Source organism: Hermetia illucens, chromosome 5, assembly GCF_905115235.1.
Source record: "Hermetia illucens chromosome 5, iHerIll2.2.curated.20191125, whole genome shotgun sequence".
Lineage (NCBI taxonomy): Eukaryota > Metazoa > Arthropoda > Insecta > Diptera > Stratiomyidae > Hermetia > Hermetia illucens.
This window is the reverse complement of record NC_051853.1, coordinates 36941825-36967801: the sequence shown is the minus strand read 5'-3', so window position 1 is coordinate 36967801 and position 25977 is coordinate 36941825. Positions and strand designations below refer to the sequence as shown.

At 38.5% G+C, this 25977-nt stretch overlaps 1 protein-coding gene across 1 annotated transcript; it reads right to left on the bottom strand.

Annotated features, from left to right (window-relative positions):
- Nucleotides 1–23: 23 nt before the first annotated feature.
- Nucleotides 24–25977, bottom strand: LOC119657982 (protein big brother). Its single transcript, XM_038065195.1, has 3 exons — nt 25454–25977; nt 14619–14807; nt 24–1084 (listed from the first exon to the last, which is right to left on the bottom strand). The coding sequence occupies exons 1-3, from the start codon at nt 25616–25618 to the stop codon at nt 791–793; spliced, it is 648 nt and encodes a 215-aa protein (XP_037921123.1). The 5' UTR covers nt 25619–25977; the 3' UTR covers nt 24–790.

Below are 25977 nucleotides of genomic sequence, written 5' to 3'. Positions count from 1 at the left end.
AAAACAACCTTTTTTATTTTAAATTCTTTTCAATATTTTTGCTTTATTTCATTCACAGAATCAATTAATTTTTTCATGCTTTTATTTTCTTATAAAATAAAATAATATCGTTGATTTCAATAAAAATAATTGCACTAAAACGAATTAACAAAATAAGTAAAAACTACGAATGTATATATTAGTTATAAGGGTACGATTCTTAAGTATGAAAAAGTAATTCTTAGGGTTATCTCAAAGGTTGAAATTCAATTTTTTAGAAACGCAGTTAGATACATCGTTTATTGATTCCATTTGATTTTCGAAAAAAAATCTATAATTGCTGTTGTTATTGAATTGTTTTGGCCACAAAATGTTTAATATTTTGGAGTTTCGATAGAATCTAGTCAGTTTTGGTGGATAATTTTTGAATCAATTGGCGGAATTAACACGAGCAAAATAAATGAATATTGAAGGATTATCCTTAGATAGCGCAAGTAATAGAGAGGAAATACATTCGCAAGCAGCAACACATATGTTCCGGAGTAGCGAATATATATTCACTTGCTATATTTATTTTTCCTTTAGCAATTCCTCAAAACTCGTTTCTGTAAGACATTTTTGAGCGAAAGAAAAGCCTATTAATTTAGGCTATGGACAAGACCTTCATTTGAATTCTGACATAAAATTGATCAAACTACATTTTGAATGCTCTTCACATAATCATTTCCAATTTCATTTCATAAATAGAATACACATTTTTTTCGTTTTCCCTTATCTCACTACATCTAAATCACAACAATCAATAAAATAATTACCGACGCCACATTCCTCCACCGACACCAACCCCAATACCACCTGTTGCCACTCCTCGACGTACTGCTTCCATTTCTTCTTGTCGATTATCACGGTATGCTCGCTTTGTATCCTCGAATTCTCGAAGTCTTTGATTATAGCGATCAATCTGTTCACGTAGGATAGCATCTTCATGGAGGGCTCGGCGCTCGTCATACTCTAAGCAGCCAACCCCATCTAAGCGTTCCAAATCTAGCCATCCACGGAAGCGAACACAAACTCCATTCATGATGAAGTGGGATTTTATGTGGACCTGGAAATAAATAGAGGAAGATTGTTAATTTCAAATTTCTTGATTGAAGTTAAACTTCTCTCTCCTGCCCACAGAGCCTGGGAGATCATTATACTAGAGAATAGTCGAAAGGATAAATCACAACCAAAACTGAGACTTGAATAGCCCTACTACCAAATCCATGGTGGTAACCCCTGGGCAATGCGAAGCGGCAGGTGAGAGAGAGTGGACGGTGAATTTTCTGTACCATAAAATAGGGATGAGTCAACTGGTCTTCCAGTTTGGGAACTGTGCAACAGGTTGAGAACCTGAAACGGGCCACGGAAAAAGTACTACCAATTTTCAACCTATTTACAACTGGTGCTTTTAAAACACTCATTGAATAGATCCCTGGTGAGTCAGTGAAGCATTTGTTTTTTGAACGCATAAAAGTAGAGAAGACCTGGAACGCGAGATCGCTTTTGTCATCCACAACCTGCCAACATCACAGACTGTAAATTAATCCAAGAAAGAATTGGTGCGCTGCGAGTGAAAATGTTTGGCTAATCAACATAGACGCCCCTACAGAAAACAAGGACGACTTAGTAAGCGACGAATTCTATAGTCGCCTTGAGTTAATATCAGATTCACTGTACTCGGCGACTTTAGCACAAAGATAGCAAAAAACACTAGTCCACCATGGAACAATTGGTGGTTATATTTCCCATCATACAACTAACAAGAACACAAGCAGGCTCATAGAGATCGTCAATTTGCTTCTTTCACCGCACAATCCACAAGACAATGCGGGCCTCACCAAATGAGACGACGTTTAACCAAATTGATCACATCCTGAGGAACGAGCTGCATCTAGGTTAATGTAGGCTTGTACCGCGGGGTAAATTGCGACAGCAGGCTCGACATTGAAAAAGTTCAGAACGAAGAAATGGCATCGAAATGGGAACGCTAGAAGAACAAATCCGGCAGACGGCAAGCCGGCACGAGGTAGCTCATCGCAGTAATGAGAAGTAGAGTCAGCTGAAAGCCAAAACCAAGGCGACTGCAGAGAAAACCATAGGATGTGAACGACCCACGACCCCACAACCCAAAACGAATGAGTGGTTTGACGAAATTGGCAAACGCAAATACGTAGAATTCAGACATACTACTGACAGAATTTGCAGAATAAGGAAATGTACGCTTATAAGTGACGAAATCTGCAGATTGAACGATATTTTCAAGAGGTATAATTTAAGATCCGCTTACAAAGAATGATAGCAAGATTCCACCCCAAAACCACCATAAAAATGCTGAGAAATAAAAAAAACGCCCATTGGGAATGGTAACCAAGCTTCATCAGCTCGTAAATAATATTATATTAATATATCTGCCATTTGCCCTACCTATAAAAAAGGTGACATATTTTCTATTACGAAGTGCTGTCAAAAATAATCGAAAGAAGGTTCGAACTCTTCCCAAAAATATTGTAAGCGAATACCACGAAGGATTCGAATGTGAAAATCAACAATTGGTCAGATATTCTTAATAAGATAGTGGAGAATTGCTGGGAATAAAACGTTAATGTTTAACAAATAGGCATGACAATATAGATCGACTGGTATTGTACAAAATGTTGCGACGATTTGAAATTCCATCGAAAATTTGTCAATCTAACGCTAAAGTAAAGATACAAATCGGATTAAAGCGAGGTGGTGATCTGGTACCAACACCATTCACTAGTGGATCTAAATGGTACGCCATTCTATAAATAATCCGAGATAGTGGCGGATGCGAATAATATGAATATCCTGACACGATCGAAAGAGGGCTCGGAGGAGATTCTGGTGGAGCTTCACAAATTAGTGAAGGAAGCAGGGCTAAGAATAAACGAAGAGAAGGCCAAAATCATCAGACGAACCAGACAGTGAAAGTGCACGGTGGATGGCAAATAAGCTACAACACACTGCTCAGTTTCCGAAATTGGAGAGCGCGGTCACTCGGTCAAAAAGAATGTTTAAAGGGAGAGTTTACTGAAATGCTTCCTGGCGATACTACGATACCATGTAACATAAGAAATACCAAAATATAACTAGAATTTGGGGGATGTCAGTTTTATCTTTCTTTATTCATTAAAGACCGAATAAAGGTTTTATCGTATGTGAACAGGGTTGTTTAAGCAAAGTTCGTCTTCGTTAACAAGGAGATTTGACTCGATAACGTAGATGAGAACAACTAACTTGAATTCGAACTTGGACGAACTGGCACGTATGCTTTTAATCTTGCTGAAATCTTGAGTGTGTTGAAAAAATCCTGTGGATGACATCAAGTCGCATCATTATCATTTCGTGATCCTTTTTTGGGGATAAATGAAAAACGAAGACTCTTGTCGTTGTAGTGAAGGAGGAAAAAATGCGAGTCATTAGCATAAAAAATTATAACAGTGTGCAAACAATACCTATTTCTCAGTTCTGCTAATGATAAAGCCGAAATGCAAATTCAAGAAGACAATACTTTGCGTCTATGAAATAGTTAGACCTGTGTTATATTACAGCCGTGACACTTAGACCTTAACTAAGGCTTAACTAACTTACTGACGCTAAATGTCTAATCGATGGTCAAAAAGAGCATCCGTATTGATTCTGAAAAAGATGGTAAAATTTGACGGTACATGTCTTTATTGCTCTTATGTACGGGCAAACTTGAACCGTGTGTTCGTTATTTTTGTGTTTTGGCTTGAGACTTTCGTACCTTTGCAAGTGATTGCCTTTAAGAAGTCTCTGGAAATAATAGCTTATGCTGGCCATATTCCAGGTTGTATTCTTTACCCTACCTTCATGCAGTTGGTACTGTTTTATCATCCGTTCCATCATCAAGAGCAACTCATTTGAGGCTGCTTTTATAATAGCATAGTTTTGGGTCTCCCGGCTTATTTTAGTCACTTGCTGATCGAGTGGAGTTGAAAACTAGCCAACATGTTTTATTTATTCGTCACTATTGGTATTACGGATTTTGAGATCCAATCTGGTACGAGCTAAAAGGCACTTTTTGTGGTCCACGGACGAAACTGGGTACTAGCTCATAACAGTCGCCGTCAATATTTATAAAACTTAAGTTTCGAGCGTTTTAGTAAAGTTCCGTAGCTACAAATTTACTAAATACTTTCATTATTTGCAAATATGCATATTTCGACTAATTGTCGCCTTTCTTATTGTTTGGGTTCGATATAATGGACTGGGGCCTCCCTAAATTCGAAAACACACACAACATTGCAGGTTTCAAGGAAATCCTAAGAGATCAAAGTGCGGTTGACTACTGCCGAACCGTTCTGATCATCCTCTATCACTTAAGGGGGTCATCTCGTGTGTCGGATCCGCGAAATCAAACTTTTTTTTTGCATCCATTGTATCTAAATATAGTGTAGAATATATGGGTAAAGTGATTTTTTGATATTCGTTGTCGTTCGGAAATTATAGTGTTAAAAACGTGATAAGTCACATGCCAGATTTATGTCAATTGCTGTAATAAAGCTCGTATTTATCGGTCGGAATGACATTTGAATGACTTCGCTAAAAGGGCAAAAATTGAAGCCAAGGCTGTGTTTCTTCAGGAAACCTAAGGTTTATGGACTAGGTATAACAGATTAATGGTCAGTTAAGGTTTTATGGTTAAATGCGTTTTTCTCGAAACTGCATGTTGAAAATCGGCTACCACCATAGCCCACAATCTATCAAACAAAATTCTTTGAATTTTTTAAGACTTATTCAGAACATATTTCTAAGCAAACTAGGATAATTGCGACTCATTCAGTAGTTTTTTATTTATTCATTAAAGAAGCCGTGAAAAAACACCAAAATTCACAAAAAACAGTTTAACATCATCATCATCAACGGTGCAACAACCGGTATCCGGTCTAGGCCTGCCTTAATAAGGAACTCCAGACATCCCGGGTTTGCGCCGAGGTGCACCAATTCGATATCCCTAAAAGCTGTCTGGGGTCCTGACCTACGCCATCGCTCCATCTTAAAGTTTAACATGGCACCAAAAATGTAGCTTTTAATATTTTTTTATAATCCTAGTTTGCGGACTGTAGTTAAGTCTGTACGTTAAAATGCCGTGTACTTTTTTTCTTTAAGATGGTCGCAGCGCCCTCTAGCGTGGCAGCAGAAAAACATCTTTTTTTGGAGATGAGTGTATAAATTGCTCTGTATTTCAATAACCAACTATGCGATCGAGCTGAAAAAATTACTGCGCATCATCAAGACATAACTAAATATATGGTGAAAAATTCGTATTTGTATCTTCATTCAGTCCTTCACAAAAAAATTTTAAAAAGAGGCAAAAAAACGGCCTTCACACGGGGTGACCCCCTTAAATAATCACAGATATCGAAAAGAGTAGATTACTGACCGATACACTAACCATGAGTGTAGAAAGGTAGCATCCCCCCGGATTAACTCAAAGTGGCATGTGTTTTTGTGTTCTCCTGCATTTACTCTGAATTTAAATTGCAAATTAGTAACTGAGAAGTCGAACAAAAATAAAGTATGAGCATGTTTTAGAAAAGGGAGTGCAATGCACGCTTGTTAAAAATAATTCAACATCTCGAAAGAATTACGAAAGAAGCTATGCCAATATAACCGACACTGGAATATTGAGAATAGAAATAATAACAAGGTGCCGCCAGCCATTAACGCTGTTTTCATTTGTTTACTTGTTTCATAATATCAGCTCTGTTTACCTGAAGCGTCCACGTTTGGAACATATTTATCTTGCAATACTACTGTTATTGTAATCTCTATTTGGACAAGAAAGAAGTAACTAGTCTCACACACAGAGCGACTCAAACCCTTCTCCTTTGTTTACTGTCGTCTACATCTATTTTACTTTGATATTAGTACTATGATCTCCGACTGAATCGCAGCAAGCACTATCACTGTCAATGACAGCGAATTGCCAAGTATTGAGCAATTTAATAATTTCAGGTCATTTTTATCAGCCATGGTAAAGCTCCCTGTAAAATTATTTCACGTATTAGCCTAACTTGGATGAAGTGATTGTTCCATAACTGATGTTATTTGCGATCGCCATATTAATGAACATCTCATTTAAAATCTACCGTAGTGCCGTCCGTCTACTTAGCCTCTATGGTTCTGAGTGCTGATCGTCTACGAAAGGCAATGAACGCCGCCTCGTGGTAATAGAGACGAAAATGTGTTGAAACAGTTGCGTAACATGCTATCGATGTAGGGTCACTCCCAACTAAAAAAAATTGCGAGTCAAGTATCTTCAATGTAATTCGTGCTAACGAGAACTTACTAGGTAAGATTAGTCTGAACTTTGAAATGGATGGAAGACGACCAAGAGGCCGGTCGATGGTGATTTAAAAGTCTCTCGACTACACTCCGAGCAAGCCTTTGAGCACGAGAAAAATGACGAATAACATACCATCCAAGCCAACCCCGCTAGTGAACCGGACAAAAGCTAAAGAAAAAGATATCTGAAGATCATTAGCGGTTTCTATTTTGCTAAGTCCTAACGCGTAATCTACTTCCGAATATTTTGCTTCATTACAATTTCCTATCGATTGCAGAACAAAAGTTCACTTTTTCCTATATTTTGTGATTGTCACTATATAAAAAAATGTAGACTTCACTAATGGTGTACACAGAAGAAGCGAAGATCACGCACAATCTCTGACTTTAGGATTGAGGAATATATTTTTTGGAGCAAATAAAATATTGTCTGCTTTGATAAATCAATTTGCTTTTTCCCAAATAAATCATCCTAGAGGGTTTACAAACCTTATATCGGAATAAATTGTAGCTTCAAATGAATAAATTTAGGACCATCACCAAAAATTCTCTCTTCTCTTACTATTTCATTCATTCTGAAAAATCAAAATAATTTAATAGCTGAAAAGTATCAATATCTCTCCAAAATATTAAACCACTCGTATACCAAGAAATCCATTTAGTAGATTGCTCATGTTATCTTTCGTTTTTTTCTGGTCTGAGCTCTGAACCTTCGTCGCAGTCAAGTGTTCGGCGAAAATGACGATAATAGGGGTCCGGCTTCCTGCAAGAAGGGATCCAACTGAACATGCCGCCACACAGGTCTAGCATGAAAAAACGTAACACGAGAAAAAAGATGAAACACTTGACAAGGTACCAATAGGGATTCCTCATTGGGCCTAAACTAAAATTTATTGCATGTCTCAAGCTGATGGCACGCGAGCAACAGTTGGCCAAAAGAAGGTTAAGTAGGTGCTCTAGATAACTGGCCATGGTAATTTTCTCTTCCAAGTCCAAATGTTGTATTTTACTAACTTTTCCTGAAACCGAGATCACTCGTATAGCGTTTTGTTTCAATTTGGCTCCTTTCCATTTGCATAAGAAAAAAATATGAACTGAAGTCCGGTGCGTGGACTTTCGTTCGAGGAAGCTAGTAAAAGTTTTAACACATGAGTGGAATACATGATTAGGGGTAATAACACGTTACAGAAAGTTAAACGTATAATTATCTTCGTAAGCGTATGTGGAGCAATAGGATATGTGTAACGATAGAAATAACGAGCCTTTAATAAGGGCCCAACGTGATGAGTTTCCAAACAGTTAATCGCTTATTAGGTTGATAGTCTTGGGGGGTGTAAAAGGTAATCGATTCATTGGGTGAGGTGAAAATGGAATTGTTTCTACAGAAGAAAATTGAATAATTTATTCTAATATAAATGTTTGTACGTATGTACACCTACTTATTCCTGGGGTCACATGTTCAGAAAGTCATTTTCCCAGTGAAAAAATGTCTCAATCTTCGTTTTTAAATAAATAATAAGAAAAGGATCCTAAGGAGATCTTTTCATTTGCAGATTTCTTAAATATATACTCTTGTAAAAAATATCTTTCTTCCCTGAAAAAAAGAAAACATCCATTGTCCTTTTTCTCAGTGACATAATGCAACAGTCTCATAAATCAGATCACCTTACATATACTGGGAAAAGTAACAAAAACATCTATTCACCATGAATAAGTCACCCTAATGGAATTTCTTAGAATCATGGACAATACGTAATGTAGGAGTAAACATCTTAGTTAAGTAGCTGACTCGGTTAATACCTTTGAAATTTGTATAGCTGAAAATTCACCTGAGGACTCCTGCAGAGTTGTCCTAAAAGATATCGTTTACCTGCGATGATTTGTTTGCTTTTGCCATGATAAGGATCAGTTGTTGGATGCAGGTGTTGATTATAGCACTGATATTTAGTTTCAGTTGGTTGTAATTGAGAAAAATCGTTGCAGAAACTATACCAGGAGTTCGTATTATTAGCGAAGTTACCTAACAGTATGTCCCCTACTGTTTTGCTTCTGGCACATTAACGACTCCAGTTAGAATTTCAATAACCAAGGTTGCTTCAACTAGGGCACCTTTTAAACCTAATTACTCTTCTCGATCAACATTTACGAGCCCTATCGTTAACAAATTATCCGGAAAATTTCCACTCAAATTATGCCTACACCCTCATAAACTTCTGTTTTTGTCCCTAGACTAGCGCATCGAGAAGTAGAAAGGGGATATATACATCGTCAAAACAATATGATGGGTGTTCTTCACTATTTCAAACAGGATCATTGCTTTTAGGATGTCGAACATATGTTGAACAAGAAAAGTGCGCGCTCTGAATGTCCTTCAGTATAACATGAAATTCTATTTTCAATCTACGATCATTTAGGGATGTGTCAGTGCAGTTTCGCTTGCTTAATTGTTTATTGCTGACTTCCTGTCACGCAGTAGTAGGTCCAATCAGTGACCCTTAAGGTACCTTCTGTTACAAAGGATATATAAATAAAGAAGTCATGCTGATCGTTCTTCGAAGCAAATAATGTGTTTCATGCAAAGTGAATTGTTACAAATGATGGTGAAATGTTCCAATATTTTGCCAGAAAGGTGAAAAAGTCGTTATATTTAAAAAAAATCAAATATGGAGTAAAATTACAAACGGTAGGTAAAATATAAACAGAGAGATGTGATTTCTCCGTACGGAGAAAGTGAAATTAAATGGTCCTTTTCCGCAAACACTCAAAACGCTAAAGTTAAGAGTTAGAGTGGAGAAACAGTTCCGTAAACTAGCAAAAGTTCATAAGGGGTTTAAATTACCGATAGGAATTTTTTTAAGAATTGGGCAGTCCTAAGTCCGCATCCACTTAATGCCGCACCGGACCAAATGGGGAGCAACTTGCTCCCACTCTTTATGGTTCACGGATTCTTCCTTTTGAGTTTAACACCCAAGGTTCAAAAAGCACAGAAGTGAGGTAGCGTCTTATGAGTTGCCTTTGCCCTGGTATGAAACCGTAGCCGTCTTCGTCCCTATTTTACTTTTTGAACCTTGGGTGTTAAACTCAAAAGGAGGAGTCCGTGGACCATAAAGAGTGGGAGCAAGTTCCATTTGGTCTCCCCAATTTCTAAAAAAGTGTTAGCTCCGGCCAAGCTTTCGTCGAAACTGTGGGCGGATTTATGTTGAATATAATTCGCACCCTTATCATGTTTTGCGAATTACAAAAGGGGGTGTATAGCATCTGCGAGCTGTTTCGGTCACGCTGCTCCCAGGGCAGAGGTGAGGCAGCGTCTGATGAGTTGAGTCTTTGTCCCTCTTTCGCCGATAGGAAGTCTGTAGAAACTTCACTCCAGATCGATAATTTACTTATCGAAAAAGGGGCTGCATCTAGCCCGCCACCCCCGTGTAGTCGGCGCAGTGCGGCCTGTCGATTACGCCGGAAGAACGCGAAATACACCCGTCCACTAGTTGAACTGAATGCACCATCCACGTAACGGAAAGCGCCAACATAATTAGTTCAACTCTGGATCTGGAAGTCGTTGAGACGACAATTCGAGATATTTTTGTGTGTGAGCAATTATCAAAAATGTTCACCAGCGATAAAAATGCCCATAAAATTCTCGCTCACAGCCTAAACAAACATGAAATCCTGGCTCACAGACTAACCAAGCATGTCTGGCCGGTTGACCGAATCATTTTTCATTCAATCACCGGCCACTGAACAGTCAAAACGGACAGACCAAATGCACGTTACGGCCGCCGGTCAAATGCCAGGTAAAACTGTACGTGGGTGGCGGGCTTTACATAATACATGCAAGAAGCTTTCGCTAGCCGAATTGAAGGCTAAATATATAGGTATGTAGTTGTGACACTGCCAGTACTGGTAACGTGAAAAAGAGGACTCCCAAATTGGACGTGGACAAATTGAAGGATTCTTCGATTTGAAAGTAGCCCTTTAACTTTGGGTCCTGAATCCTATTTATGAAGTTATCAGAAAAATGTGGATCGACAAAAAACGTTCTTTGATCATATAACCTCATAACCTTCTCAAAGCACTTAATGCCATTTCCTAAGGCTACCCAACCAGCTGACATTTAAAGATATCTACATAATGGGCCGCCGTATTTCTCCTATTGGCCCTCTGAATTAAATTAACTCCTGAGGAATTGACACAACTGGAAGTTCGTTCCATTTGTGGAGAAAATTTTGACCTAATATAACTTTGTTGCTATTAGTAGGATTTCCACCAAACTTTCTAGTTTTCTAGTGTACTTTGGATAGATCGTAAACATAGCTATCGCAGAATACGCCAAAGACATTTCGAAACGAAATTTGATTTTATGAGCGCAGAACCGAGGGATTATCGGGTACAGTCTCAGGCTCGAACGCCCAGGAGGTAGTTATTTTATGTTCTTACGTAAGCTTTAAGCGCTATGTAAACAGCGTATTTATAAATACTCGGCGTGAGTCCCTTGTGCATTTGTGTTTTTTTGTAACTGTACTATATATATTTTGTTTGAAATTAAGACTGAGAAATGCCTTCATTTCCAACCACCCAATACTTGGGATGATATCACATTTTTAAGGGTACACTTTTTGCATGATTAGTGAAAAATGGTGGAAAATTTAAATATTTCTTTGAACACCTGGAAAATTTCTAGTTTTGACTATTTTCATAGTATTGAGGTTCATATTCTTACAAAATAAGTTAGTAACTTAAAATTAATAGAATTTTGGTTTCAGAAAAATGTTCTCTACACATCCCGCAATTGGAGACTTCTGAAGTCCTTCAACGGATTAATGCCGTGTAACTGTCATTTTAGGCTTAAATTATTTAAAAAATTCTAAAAAGTTGTCCGAAATATGACTTGTATAATGTCCAAATTTGATTGAAATCGAATTAATTATGCGAAACTGAAACATAATGTGGTTCCTCCATTCAAGGGGACTTTTCCAATAAATATCAGTATGATTTTTTATAAGGACATTATCATGATTTTTTGGATGAATACTTTCTGAGGATGAATTTGACTTTAAATCTGAACTAACCCCGCCCCGCAGCGCCCCCCACCCCCTCCAATGCACAAACTTGAACTTACACCGTCAAAATTACACAATCCCCTCGTATTTGTGGAGATTTTCCGATTTAAATTAGATGTAACTATGAGATGCGTGGGGCTGACAGTTTGAACATCTTTATCAAATTTCTAACTGTTTCCGATTAAATTCATATGACAAATAGATAGAGAGGCAGATATACGGCGAAACAGTAACCCGATTTTAATGTGGTTTTGTTTTCCATAAAACCTTATAAATGAGCTCGATTCCATTGCCAAAATTATAGAGGTATATTGCTGTTGGGTACATCCTACAAAATTTTGTCAGATCGACGGATTATTATCCGAGAATGTGATCGACAGCGTTCGTTAACAACATCGAAATGAAAAAGGCACGATTTATCGAGCGAAATGAGTCAAAATATGATGGGGCAAGGTCGGGAGAGTACGGGGGTCGGACCAACTGCTGAAAACCTAATTCCGCAATTTTTCTATGAGTAAGTGCAACAGTGTGAGGCCTAGCGTTGTCATGGTGAAATAATATGGCGTTACTTCTATTGACCAGGAACGCATGGCTTTTTTAACGCCGCTTAGATACTCCTTAGCTCGATAATTCGTGTTTTTATAGCAAAGGGTTCCGCGACATTTGAAATTTTGCAATGAACCCACTTCTCATCCTCAGTGACCAAACATTCCGATTTTTGTCCATTCTGTGAAAGGCAATTGTTCCAACTGTTTTCCTTGTTGCTGAGGGTAACTTGTGGGGAACCCAGGAATCGAATTTCGCAACAAAACCTGAGGACTGGATTATCCTTCCTATGTTGATACGATGTACGTTGAAGTTTTCCCTTAAATGAATTCTATGCTTCTCTAAATATTCTCTGTTGAAAATGTCGCAGTTCATTCAATACTGAAACTAGCAATCAACTACCTTAGTGATCTCTTTCAATGGGGGTTTCCCATTCTAGATTCAACGGTAAGGGTAATAAGGTATGGCCTTTAAAAGGGTGAACGTCGCAACTTGGAAAAACCGAGAAAGCGTAAGCCCGCATGACGTACACCAACAACTTTTTTTGTGGATTTACTTCAGGACCTAGGAGTCCCAGCAAAGCGAGTTCCACTAGTTAAACAATAAAATGGAGGGCCAAATAAAAATCCAATCTATGTGGTCAGAAAAATTACATCTATATATCGAAATGGAACTCTAGTAGTGAAATCTGCTCAGCTAGCAGTATCTGCCGCGATATGGATATTATGAAAACACTTTGAGAAGGCATATAGAGGTATCTCATGAATTAGTGCAGTCCACAAATGAAGTTGGTTTAAGGATCAATTAAAATAAGACGAAACTTATGGTACAAGTATGGGGGAATATATCAGCACGACAAAATATTACCATGGCTGATTTCAAAATTGAGCAAGTGAACCACTTTTCCACTTCGAAAGCACGCTTTTTAAACACCGCTTTGAGGGAGAAGACATAGCAGCGAATCCATACAGTAAACAAAAGGTACTATCCAGTAATTCCTTTATCTTTTTCGAAATATTATAATGAACAATTAACTCTGCATTTATAAGACCTATTCTGGTGTACGGATGTGAAACTTCGATCACAAAGCCATTGAAAAAATATTTAAAAAACGTCCTAAATGCAGATTCTTCAGAAGATATTTGGTACCACCAATCAACAAGGCACTTGACGAATTCGCTACAACGCTGAGTATTTTGATGACCGGCCGGTATCTACATATATTGATGAAATTTTGAAAATTACAATGGGTTGGCAGCACCGAACGAATGCCAGATATGAGAGGCTCAAAGAGGATATTCAAAGGGCATGCGCCTGGTAATCACCCACTAGGAAGAACGTGAGCGCAATGAGAAAACACGGTTGAGACAGACAGCTAAACTAGAACTAGAGGATACAGTCGGGGAGCGAACATGTTGGGGGGGATGTCTCAAGGAATCCTGAAGCAAAAAAGGGGTCTACTATTAGCAGTTTAGGTTAGGTTAGGTTTTTCAAAGACACCTTGAAATTAATGGGAACTAAATTTGAATTGTGAAAATACTAAAGATATTAATGATAAACAATGTTTTTGATTCAGTTCGAGAGAAAGTGGACATCGTTATTGTGTCATTATTAAATATAAACTAGTAGGAACAGAGTTTGAGAGTCTTAAGTTTTGTTGAAAAAACAGAAAAACTGGATACAGTAATTTGGATGGCCGATGCATCCTATGGACCACGAGAAATTGAAAATTTTAGGTGACCTTAAACAGCCAACAAGTTTGTTCTGCTAACTTGAAGGTATCAAATAGGGTTTCCGTCGCCGGCTAGAAGTAAAATGTGCGAGTCCGGTGCTTCTCAAATTTAGTGCGCTCAGCCATCAAGAAGATTTAATATTTAAAAAAAAAAATTTTCAATTTCCATAGACTTTCGAGTTTTCTAAAATTTCGTCTTGCCTTCCAAGTATACCTTCCTAGATATCTATACGTATATATTCCAAAGATTCCACTTTAAAGGCCTTAACAGGGCATTAATCTTCTTTAATACGAACATAAACAGATGGTATCCTCCATATTTCATTCTCCCTGATTTATCCCCAAAAAAGTCTACCAACCAGCCACCCACCACCCACTTATTTCAAAATATATAAATAATTCTCCACGTTTGTACCGCCTTCACAAAGTGGAAAACATGCGCATTCTCTATGGGCATACACGAAAATACAAAAGATTTTCCGACCGGCAACGACAACTGTAACAAAGAGAAAAGTGGGATGGGAAAAATCAATGGTAACCTATAGCAACGAGAACCATTTTCCTCAATTTCTATGAAACTCGTACACACTCATCTTCAACAGCGACTATCTGTGAATGTGATCGATTACGCTACGTTTTCAGAGATGTGCGATACCATTGCCTGTATTCAATTGTAACTTTAAAGGAAATAGAGGAAACTGAAAGATTTTTAAAGAGGAGAGACCGAGGAAAATTGCAATTTTCCGCTACTTGCCAGATCTGATTGGCAACAATTTTCAGGGCGTACTTTAACTTGGCCCTATTTGTTCGAACAATGGCCATTATGTAATTGGGTAATTGAATTGTCATGGGCTGTCGCATCAATTACATGAAAAGGATATCTAATTTTGTTACTTGAATAAGCATCGAGTTTCATTTCGTGCACTTACCTTCCCATGCTCCTTTTCGAAGTCGCACTCTTTTTCCGGAATATATGGACTTTGATTGGCATTGAAAACTAATTGCAGATTCGTGCCGGACGCAACGAAAGAGATTTCCGTATGTCCTTCCCGGCAGCCGTTTTGGAATCGTATTTGTCGTTCTTCTAATGCTCGTTCCCTGTAGCCAGTATAGCGAACCTGTAAGTAGAAAAAATAAACATTTAAATAGAAACCTAATGAATCACTAGATACGTTGTGCATATCTTACAACTCGTTAACAGCTCAAGACGGTACCCATCATCTACTCAGTCATAAGCAAACAATTTCCGGTCAACTAAAAATCACCACATGGAGCTTGCCTAATTCCCCATTACGCATGCAAAGATAGTCGCCAAGATCTAGTTCTCACGAACGTTTCTTACTAAATTAATGAAAATCTCGCCTACTCAGTAACTAAATCTCTTCCTTATCAGCGAATTGTCCGATATTCACTCGGGGTAAGCTCCCAGACCAGATTGTTTTGCCATATCAGATAAAATGTGTGTGCAATACAAATATGCAAATCAAAACGTGGAATTCTCCAGTAGAGAATAGACGACCTTAGAGAAAATCCAACGCGAAAATGCGTCACCACGTCGAGATACGTTGGATCTTGGCTACAGGTAAATCCCCAAGGTGTTGTTGAGTAATTTGGTCTGTTTTCTTTGAGACTAATTCCGTTGTCGGAGACGGTACCGGTATGATCGTCATAGTCTATGTTGCGTCGCAAGCTGGCGTTTTGTAAAAGGGGGACTAGGTCCGCTGGTTGCATTTAAATGAGCCGCCTTAACCTTTTCCCCATCTGTGGGGAACGGAGATACACTACGTATTGTTGTTTAAGCTTTACCGGCGAGTTTCGCGGAGGCCAGGTGTGATTCTTGGAAACGCTGATCGTAATGACTTCGATCATAATACCAATATCGAACAAACTGACCAAAAGTGGGCGCCGATGTAATAAAATTGTTTGGAAGAGGTTTGAGGTACGACTAGGAACAATATCGTCCAGTTTAACGCTAATGAGGAAAAGATTATGCAAGCGTCGTGGAAGAAATACAAAATGCATATTCAATTGCTTTGCTGTTCGTTGTTTCGTTTTGATTGAATTTTCATTAGGACTCAAACTCTGTGGAAAAGAGTATATTTGAACTCGAGGGATTTAGTACTGGTCCAAATTTTGAATAGATGCGATCAGGTTCATCCTTGTTCTACAGTTTATCCAAGGAAAAGAGTAAAGGCAAAGAAGTAGAGTCAAATTTTGACTACAGGCCTACATGATTTTTCGGTATCAACAAGTCAACATTTTTGAGAATTGCGAGTGTCTATACCATTATAGTGGTTGACGCAAATTAAATTAATTTTTGCCATAAAATGAAACAAAGATCTGGTTCTTTCACCTCAAACAACAACACGAAAACGTAGAAAAAAAAGGGAAATCTAATTGTTAGGTCGAGAACCATAACCCAGATGACCAATCAAGGAGATAGGCCTTGCACCTTCTGGCATTCTATAGTATTAAACAAGTCGGGAAACTGGAAGCTGGACGCTTTAGGTATGAAAGGTTTTGTGTCTTCCCTTTATAAAGACATTTGAGTATGAATTTACCCCATTAGTACGTAACACGTAATATACACATATATTACGTGAGAGTATCTACTTTCGTGTGATATTGACATTCAATATTTTGAATTTCCAAAGAAGTGACAAATTTGATCTATCACAGCTTCATTAGTCATCATCACCAACAGCGCAACAACCGGTATCCGGTCTAGGCCTGCCTTAATAAGGAACTCCAGACATCCCGGTTTTGCGCCGAGGTCCACCAATTCGATATCCCTAAAAGCTGTCTGGCGTCCTGGCGTACGCCATCGCACCATCTTAAGCAGGTTCTGCCTCGTCTTCTTTTTCTACCATAGATATTGCCCTTATAGACTTTCCGGGTGGGATCATCCTCATCCATATGGATTAAGTGACCCGCCCACCGTAATCTATTGAGCCGGATTTTATCCACAACCGGACGGTCATGGTATCGCTCATAGATTTCGTCATTGTGTAGGCTACGGAATCGTCCATTAGTAATAGTGCGATTTATACCAAACTGGCAGGTTTAAGCTCTATACTCTATATTTTAGTCTACATTACTGCAAAATCTGGTGATGCTAGGATGAACTTAAGGGAGGTTCTGCAGGCAATTACTGAAAATTATAGTCATATACTATTATTAACTTTATTTGAAGGGATATCAGTATGGAAGGCATTGTTGAGCCTAGTCTTGATTTTTTTTTCAGATTTTTCGGTTTGGCAGTTTCTGAGAATGGCCCCGTTAAATAAATGATCACATTCGACCTCCCAATTCCTCGGCTTTCAACAAATGTCAAAGCTAAGACCAGCTCCGAAAAGTACTAACGGAGACCTTTTATTTGATACCCCACATGGCTATATTTGGTGAAAACAAATGTACACCCCCTTTTGCATGTATGGCGACCTCGCCTGAAATTCGACGTAATAGGATGTAACTTACTATATGCATGAGCGTTCACAGTTCCCACCTTTCCACCAAATTTGGTGTCAATCGCTGCTGCAGTATCCGAGAAAAATGCGTGTGGCGGACAGACAGACAGTGCAACGGTAGGTAACTAGCTTGATTTGATTAGTAGTAGATTATTTGAATAAAAAATGCAAGGTGAATATAATCAACCCGCAGAAGAGACATCCATCCGGACGTCGGATGGTAACACAACATCCAGCCTGGTTCTCACTAGCGAGAAGACGCCACTGGTAAATATTGGAGGCGATCCATTTAAGAGGAGCAGTAAAATAATGCGATCCCCAACAGCAAAGCCTGATAATTCTCACAAAATTAGCCAACGCGCCTCGGTGAAGGATGCGAGTAGTGAGCCTGAGGAGGATAACTAAGCTAGGGACGATGATAAGAAACCTTATGGAGTATGTCAATGCTCGACATAATGTCCATCACGCAATTAAAGACCAAGTGCGTGTTATTAGAGCTGCATATCTTGAAGTACGAGAGGTACTAAAAGAAAGCAGTGAAGGCAAGGAACAGGGAGAAACTACACGACTGCAATCAACGCCTAGAGTGCTCCCATCTAGGGGCAGCCCCTTCACTATTAAGGATGCACAACGTATACTGGGTACAAACGAAACTCTGGAGCTCCGTAAAAGACTGAGAAAGTCTAATGTATGTAGAAGCGGAATCTCTTCAACGCAGCCAAAAACACCTCCACGGCAAATTCACGAAAGACTACCAGACCCTACGGCGAAAGGCGGTAACTGCAATCAAGGTTCCACTTCGACTAAGGTGGAAAAGAAGAAAAAGCTACAGAAGGGAAGCCGGCTCGATGTGCTAATAATAACAAAAAAAGTAAACTTACTTATACGCTGATATTCTGCGCAAGCAGAACTCGCATAAGGAGAACGCAGAAGGGCGACCTATTGCTGGAATTTAAACCAGGCGAAAACAAGTCAGAAGACTTGCAGAAAAAAATCGAGTCGTCACTGGGTGAGGCAGCAGAAGTGAAGCTCAGTCAAAATCGTGTGGTTATTGAAGAAATTTGTCATGTCCTATGATCCCAGCTGGGAATACAGTCGGTCCAAGAGCGAGATATTCTACGGCTAAGAGAGGGATATGGCGGCACACAAACTGCGTCCATAAGTCTAACACTTGAAGGGCTATCACGGCCAGTAAAGTTCGGATTGGCTGGGTCGTCTGTCGACTACGAGAGCAGATAACTCTGAAAAGATGCTTCAGGTATTTAGAATTTGGGCATGTGGCGAAAAAATGTACTAGCGTTCACGATAGGTCCGACCTGTGTCGTAAATGCGGAAAAAAAAGCCATATTGCAAAAGTTTGCGGAGAAAATCCCAATTGTCTGTTCTGCAGGCAAATAAGCAGCACTTGTCCGGTGTATAGGAAGGCGATCGGCATTATACGCAAATGAGGTTCCTACAGCTAAACCTGAACCATTGCCAAGCAGCTCAGAACCTGCTCTCCTAGAAGATATTTGAAAACAAAATCGACGTTGCTATTATCTGTGAGCAGTACACAAATCTAGACAGTGGAGTGTGGGTTGCGGATAAGAGCGGAAAAGCAGCGATATGGACATGTACAAATCGGGCCATAGAAGGAACCACAAAGATTCTCGAGGGTGGCTTCACTAGAACAAAAAATAGGCGGAATATCTATTTACAGCTGTTATGCGGCTCCAAGCCTAACGAGAGAGGAGTCCATTCTTTGGTGGAGAGGTTGGCAGTGGATGCAAACAACCATAGTCCTAAGATAGTGGCTGGCGATTTCAACGCATGGGCTGAAGAATGGGGTAGCCGAGAAACGAACGCAAGAGGACGTATATTACTCGAAGCACTTTCTCGTCTGAATCTCGTAGTTGCTAACACTGAATACGTGAACACTTTACGAAAGAGATAAATGGAGTCCGTGATAGATGTCACTTTTGTTAGCGATGTTTTATTTATTTTTTTAATTATGGCTAAATTAGGTTTTTAAAAGACTTATATCTAGGTCCTGTAAATGAATGTATTATGTAATTAAATATTTATTCATTTACAGGACCTAGATATAAGTCTTTTAAAAATCTAATTTAGCCATAATGATAAGAGTGTAGTATATAGTATAGATTTAGACTAGTATAAGTACAACTAACAAACCTACTGATGAGCAGACTTGTTAGCACTGATGAAGGGAACAAGTGGTTCCCGAAATATAGGTATTTGCAATAATAAATATCTACACCAACGAAAAAAAACAAGTTTTTTATTATTTCAGATAATTAATCGTTGGAAACACCGCATAATTACACTCAGATTTTCGAAAAAGTTCTGCGGCAAAATAAAGCGCTTGAAGAAAGCGCAGAAAATAAAGCTTTACAAATCGGCGAAAAGTTGCGGCGAGCATGTGCGAGCAGTACCGTTTTAATAATTCGAATTAAATCCGCATTTGAAAAAGGAAACATAGTGAATAGGTAAAATATTGCCTTCGTTTAAACCTTAAATCAATGGTATACCTAAATATAGTCAGGTCACTCAATTAGCTTCTTATATCTGACTCAAATCTTCCAGTACCTGCGTTTTCAGACTTCCAACTCCATTTTTAACAAATTATTATGTATTCCCCAGATATATGCATATCCAGTTGCTTTATATCCCAGTACGTCAATAATGCCTATGTGCAACCGTTGATGATTCTTGGCGATTATCTTCATCTCCCGTTGGAACTTACCGGGAGGCTTATACTCCTCCTCCACGTTAATGGATTCCCAAAAAAAAAAACAAGTTTGAATACCGAAATACAAAATTTTGAGCTTCTACAATTTGGTTAATAATAGTTGGACTTTTTTAAAACTTTCCAAAATTGTGCATTGCACTTCTAAGATGAACTTAAGGGGGTATTTGGGTAATTTTTTTAAATATGGTACGTTGAGGCCTCGATTTCGTATGGATGCACGGTTGTGATTTTTTTTAGATTTTTCGGTTCGATAGCTTCTTAGAACCGGACCTGTTGCACTTTTTGAAGCCATCACTCCTCTATGTTTAAGCCGGTATAATCATTTTTTTCGCCCCTCCGTCGAATTCAAAAACTCTAGAAGACTAGATCAAGTAGTGATTTTAGCGATTTTTTAGCTCTCTTCACGGTTGTAAGAATGTTGTTGAGAGCCCACGATTGCCAAAAAATAAAATATTCAACAACTGAGTTTTTCGACAAAATCGTTTTCAGCGATGAGTCTCGGTCTCATCTGGATGACTCTGTCAAATGACAAAATTGTCGAATTTGGGGGTTCAGAAAAAAGAAAGAGAAAACGGATAATAGTTGAGGAACAAATTCATCCTTAACGCGTTGCTGTTTGTAATGGATTTTCGGCTGGAGCCACATTCTTTGATAAGCAATGTTTGTTGCCCCGATTTGATAATTTTTTGCGCACTACAATAAATGCATGTGGGCGCTATATGGTTTCAGCAAAACTGCTATACAGCCCGATAAACAATTCAATTAAGACAAGAGAACTCATACATAACCCTATACCATCTACTTTTTTGATGAATTAATGAAGGGTTCATACTTTTTCATTAAAAGGAGTGTTTTCAAGGAAAATCACTTCTTGTTTGAATTTTGGGATACTCTTTTATAAGTAGAAAGATAAGCAGATACCTGGGTTCATAAAATGTGTGCTAATCATTATATAATGGGATGATGCGGAAATTCCGAAACCATGAACTAAAAGGGGGCGGAAAAGTTTTCACCACTATACTATAAACATTATCCATTATTTTGGGAACAAAAAAACCGTAGCCTTCTGACTAATTTGCGACCTCAAAATATAAAAAAATCTTTACCTGAAGGGCAGGTACAAATATTGCAAATTTAGGCAATTATTCTAATTTAGAGTATTTTAAAGTTTGTTTTGGACCAGAAGTAACCTTAAAATATCTGACAAATATTCAAAACATTGACCTTTCTAGGAAACATCCCAATGTCATGGATGTTTCCTAGAGAGGTAGTTCCCACTTTTCCACTAAAGCTCGTTAGGTGCAACCGTTTGTGAGCAAAGTGCATTTGGCAGTCAGATAGAGAGACAGTGACCCCATTTTAATAAGGTATTCCACAAAACCTTAAAAAGGAAGAAACAAATTCACAAATAGAGCTCATCTCCCTACTGCTCCAAAATAAGTGGGTTATGATCTTCATTATAACGACGTACATGAAGATTCGCCTAGGAAAGTAATACCATACATACCAACCGTTAGTGAACTTTTTTGGAAAACATACGAGTAGAAAAGTTGTTAGGATAAAGGATTTTTCAAATTTGAAAAATACTATACATACTTCGAAGCAAATTTGCATATTTCAAAGAAGAAAGAAACCTAGAGGCTACTCTCAACTCATAGCCTATTTCAGTTTCCATTTCATTGGAAGAACGGCGGAATGGTTGGAATTGTTTCTGTCAAACGGATAAAGGATTAAGGATTCGCTCTTTATATTTTCTAATTTTATATAGTTTAGTTAGGGCCGATTGGTAAGAAAAACACTGTTATTTTTTGGGGAATATTATCAGAGGAAATTAGGGTGGTAGGTTTTAGAATGCACGACAGCCCCCCAATCAGCAAATTTTTGGACGCATCATTTCATTAGAGATAAGCATTCCCATTCTTTTCAAAATATGTTAGAAAGAAAGTGCATATGATCCTCTAAATAAACGGACATGAATCATAAGGCGAACAGGAGCGCGGGTTTCACAACAACTTAACGTGGCATAAGAACAAGGAGCAAGGAACATCACTGAAGTATGGCAAAGGGTGAAGGGCAGTAGTTATAGTAAATGATCTTTTTTCGCTAGGAAGATCTTGAACTGCAAGACAGACAGAACAAAAGGCTTTTAGGAAAAGGTCTCCCGATGAATATCAACAGGGTTCCTGTTTTTAGACCGGAAGCGCAGACCTACCAACATCTAGGTATTTATTTATCTTCCCTGCATTTATTGATTAAGAAGGAAAAGTTCGCCAAGTTGCTGTCAAAACGACATGTGATGGTGGAAAATGTTAAAAAAATTGAAAGTCTAAAAAGAAATCGTTCAAGGCTATTTCCTGTCACCGATATTACCGCCTTCTGGATTTGACGACGCATTACATTCTACGTCAATCCCTGCCGTTTGCATCATGCATGTGTCTGCTCTTATTTGTGTATGCCCTACTGCTGTAGGCTTATCACTTATCACACACATGTCTGTATCCAATATTGAATTTTAAGTGAGGAAAGCGTAGGATTCGATGTTGGAAGTCAATGTTTTTTTGGATGTTGCTATTCAGCAGAAAAGCTAATTCCAAGCTGTAAAATAAAGCCTATTTTACTCACAATTCCAACGAGCGGATCGTCTCCGTACCCTGAGGTCGAAAACTGATCGTTTTGAATGTTAGTGTTCATATTCGTGCGCTTATCACTTGCTCAGTATTAATCGTGATAATAATGAAACTGAACCACAGTCTCATTGAAATGTCAGACTGTCTGGATGCCCAATATTTCCCAGAGCAGTGAACAGGGCTAATATCATATATAGTAATTGAGAAAAAGTGTAATCTTTTCCAGAAATCATTTTGAAGTTTACCGGAAGCTGGACGCTTCAGGTATGAAAGGTTTTGTGTATTTCTTTTATAAAAACATTTGGGTGGGTATTTTTCCCATTTGAACCTGGCACGTAATAAATGCATATATTATGTGAAAATATCCCCTTGCTGATGATATTAAATTGCAAAGAAGTGACAACTTTGATCTATTATAACTTTGTCAGTAATAGCGCGATTTCCACCAAACCTGGGAGAATTATGCTCTATGTTACAGCCTACATTGCTGCAAAATTAAGGGGGGTTTTGCAGCCAATTACTACAAATTATAGCAACACACTATTGTTAAGGTTATTTCGGAGCAGAGGCACCATATAGTGGCAGAATTTTGGTTTTTTTTCAGATTTTTCGGTTGGGTAGTTTCTAGGAATGGTTTTCGACCCCCCGCACTCCCCAACTTTTAAACAATTTTTTTTTTCTTTAAGGATGTCGATGGCAGAGGAGTCTGTGAACCACAAGAGACAAACTAAGTTGCTGCCCAAGTGGTCCGGTCCATGTGTGCGGACTCAGGACTCCAAGCATTCTCAACAAAAAAAAAATCACTTCGGTCTGATTTAGGTCTGAACTTACGGCGGATTTCACTTCAATATAATTCGCACTCATGTCGTGTTTGCGATTATCACCTGTCGCTACTTTCGATCATACTGCTCCCAGGGCAGAAGTGAGGCAGTGTCTGATGAATTGCCTCTGCTCAGCACTTCAGGAATGAGAGGTTTTGTGGGTTTTCTATGTGACATTATGTTTGCGCTCGGTGATTCCATTTGTACAAAGCTCATATTGTGAATATATTAAGGGGGAAAATCACTCTAGAACTTTAAGAAATTATTTTTTTTTTGGTTTAAACTATACCTTCATACCCCAAGAATCACAAAGGAAAATATCATGCACAAGAAAAATCTGTAAAAGCTCGAATTGCGCGGTCCCTTTCATAGTTCCATATGAGTGTGCTTATTCTTCTCTTTTCTTCAGCTTTTTTCCCGTTCACAGGCGGGATCGGCTCATCGTGATCGGTTTCGCCATTTGGCTCTATCAAATGCTTGATCTGGGTGCAATCTTGAGGCTTTTAAATCCCCATCCAGCGTATCAAGCCATCGTTGTTTCGGCCTGCTTTTTGGTCGTTTACCATAGACTTCGATGTTCAGACCAATCTTGGCAAGTGAATTCTCGTTAGCACGAATTACATGACCATACCATCGAAGACGCCTCTCTCGCAACCTTTCCACGATCGGTGCAACCTCATAACGATCGCGGATATCCTCATTTCGATCACAACGTGTCACGCCACTAGTCCAACGTAACATCTTCGTTTTCATTACCGCAAGACGTCGTTCATTGTCTTTTATAATTGGCTAACACTCAGAACCATAGAGAGCGACAGGACGGACGATATTGCGGTAAATTTTAGATTTAACATGTTCGTTGATACGTCGATCACAAAGGACATCAGCTGTGTAACGCCACTTCATCCAGGTTGTGTTAATACGTGAAGCAATTTCATAACGCAGTTCTCCATTGGCTGATAGCATTGACCCGAGGTATTTAAATCACTCAGTTCTGGGCAGATCACTGCCACTGACAGTGATTGTGCCTGTTTCATGGGGATCAGTCGTCAAAAATTCAGTTTGTAAGGCGCAGGACGTTGAAACAAGAACAAAGAGGAGTGGTGAGAGGGCGCAATTGAACCCAGTGCTTATTATGTGCTTAAAAAGGCAAAAGATCGCTCAAAAAGAAGAATATCAGTGTTGAACTAAATAAACAATATTTATCATAATATTAAACAAGTGAGCAAACCGGAAACGCTGCAGGTATAAACAATAAAACCATTTTAAATAAGGTTTTGTTTTCCATTAACTTTTAAAAGGACTTAAGTTAGGCACCCTAAATAAAATTTTAAAAAAAATCCTTCCACAGCTTTTTCAGAAATAGATAAAAAAAACCTTTCCTTTTAAATGTCTGAATGGTTGAAATCCCAAGTACATATGTACATACGTATATAAGTGTGGTCCTTATATATGAATATATAAATGGTGATCTCTATAGTATAGGTATGTGAAAATGAAAAAAAAATCAGGGGGGGGGAGTCCCTTTTTAGTAATTACCATAGTGCCGAAGCAGTGTATCTTAAATGTCAAAATATATGTAAATTTTGTGTTCGGCGCTAAAATAAAACTGGTGTTTCAAATAAATTTTATTTGTCTTACCATTTACTTCGGTAAGATTATAGTAAGAAAATCTGGTGCCGTGGTGAATACGGTTCCCCTTGTTTTATCAAAGAGTTTATTTCTTTTAAACTCCCATTCCGGATTCCCGAGAAAACTCCGGGTTGGGGGAACCCCCTCTCATTCTTATCATGCATAGATTGCGGATATGTATGAAAATATCATGCACCTACGAAATTCAATGTTAACGTATTTTTAAGTAACAACAAGGTTTGGAAACATTTTCCATTTTGCTATTTCTCGAAAGTAATTCCAAGTGATTTTTCTGATTTCTTAGAATCTACTTCACCAGAATTTCGATTACTGTAAAATATGTTGAGAAGTTTATCTTTCAAAGTTGAATTGGAGAACTACAGAACCCTTCCTATCTGAACACTTGACCAATTTTTAATTGGTTTGGGCTGGGGAAACAGTAAATAATTCAGAAAAAAAATCACTTACCTCACTTTCGCGGCTCAATCTACGAAACAATTCATCACTTTCAAATTTGGATTTTTGATCAGGGACAACGCGTGGCATTTTGAAAATAAATCGAGGTTTGGGCTGCTCATAAAGCCCAATTGAGTCGTAAGGGATCATTCCAGCTAGGGCTGCTGCGTCATTCATCTTAATTTCAATCTAATGTTGATAACGTATTGTTTCACACAACACTCTGCACTGATTGTCTTTTTATTTTCCAGTTAAATTCTCGTACCACAATCCGGAGACTATCCACTGTCACAAACAAAATTTTTTTTTGAAAATTGTGGGAAAAGTGTGCTATATTTTAATTTTTTCCACGACGCCGAATTTAGATTCAAACCGACCATACCATTCACTATCGACCGACTCGGAGCAACTGTTCGTTCAGTACCGTTTCGATCTGTACACGGTCGATTTGACTCACTCTGACTCGAATCCGGTCTAGGGAGTTGCGAACGCATTACCGGGCGGGATTGGGTACAAGCCCATGCATTTCAGGTTCA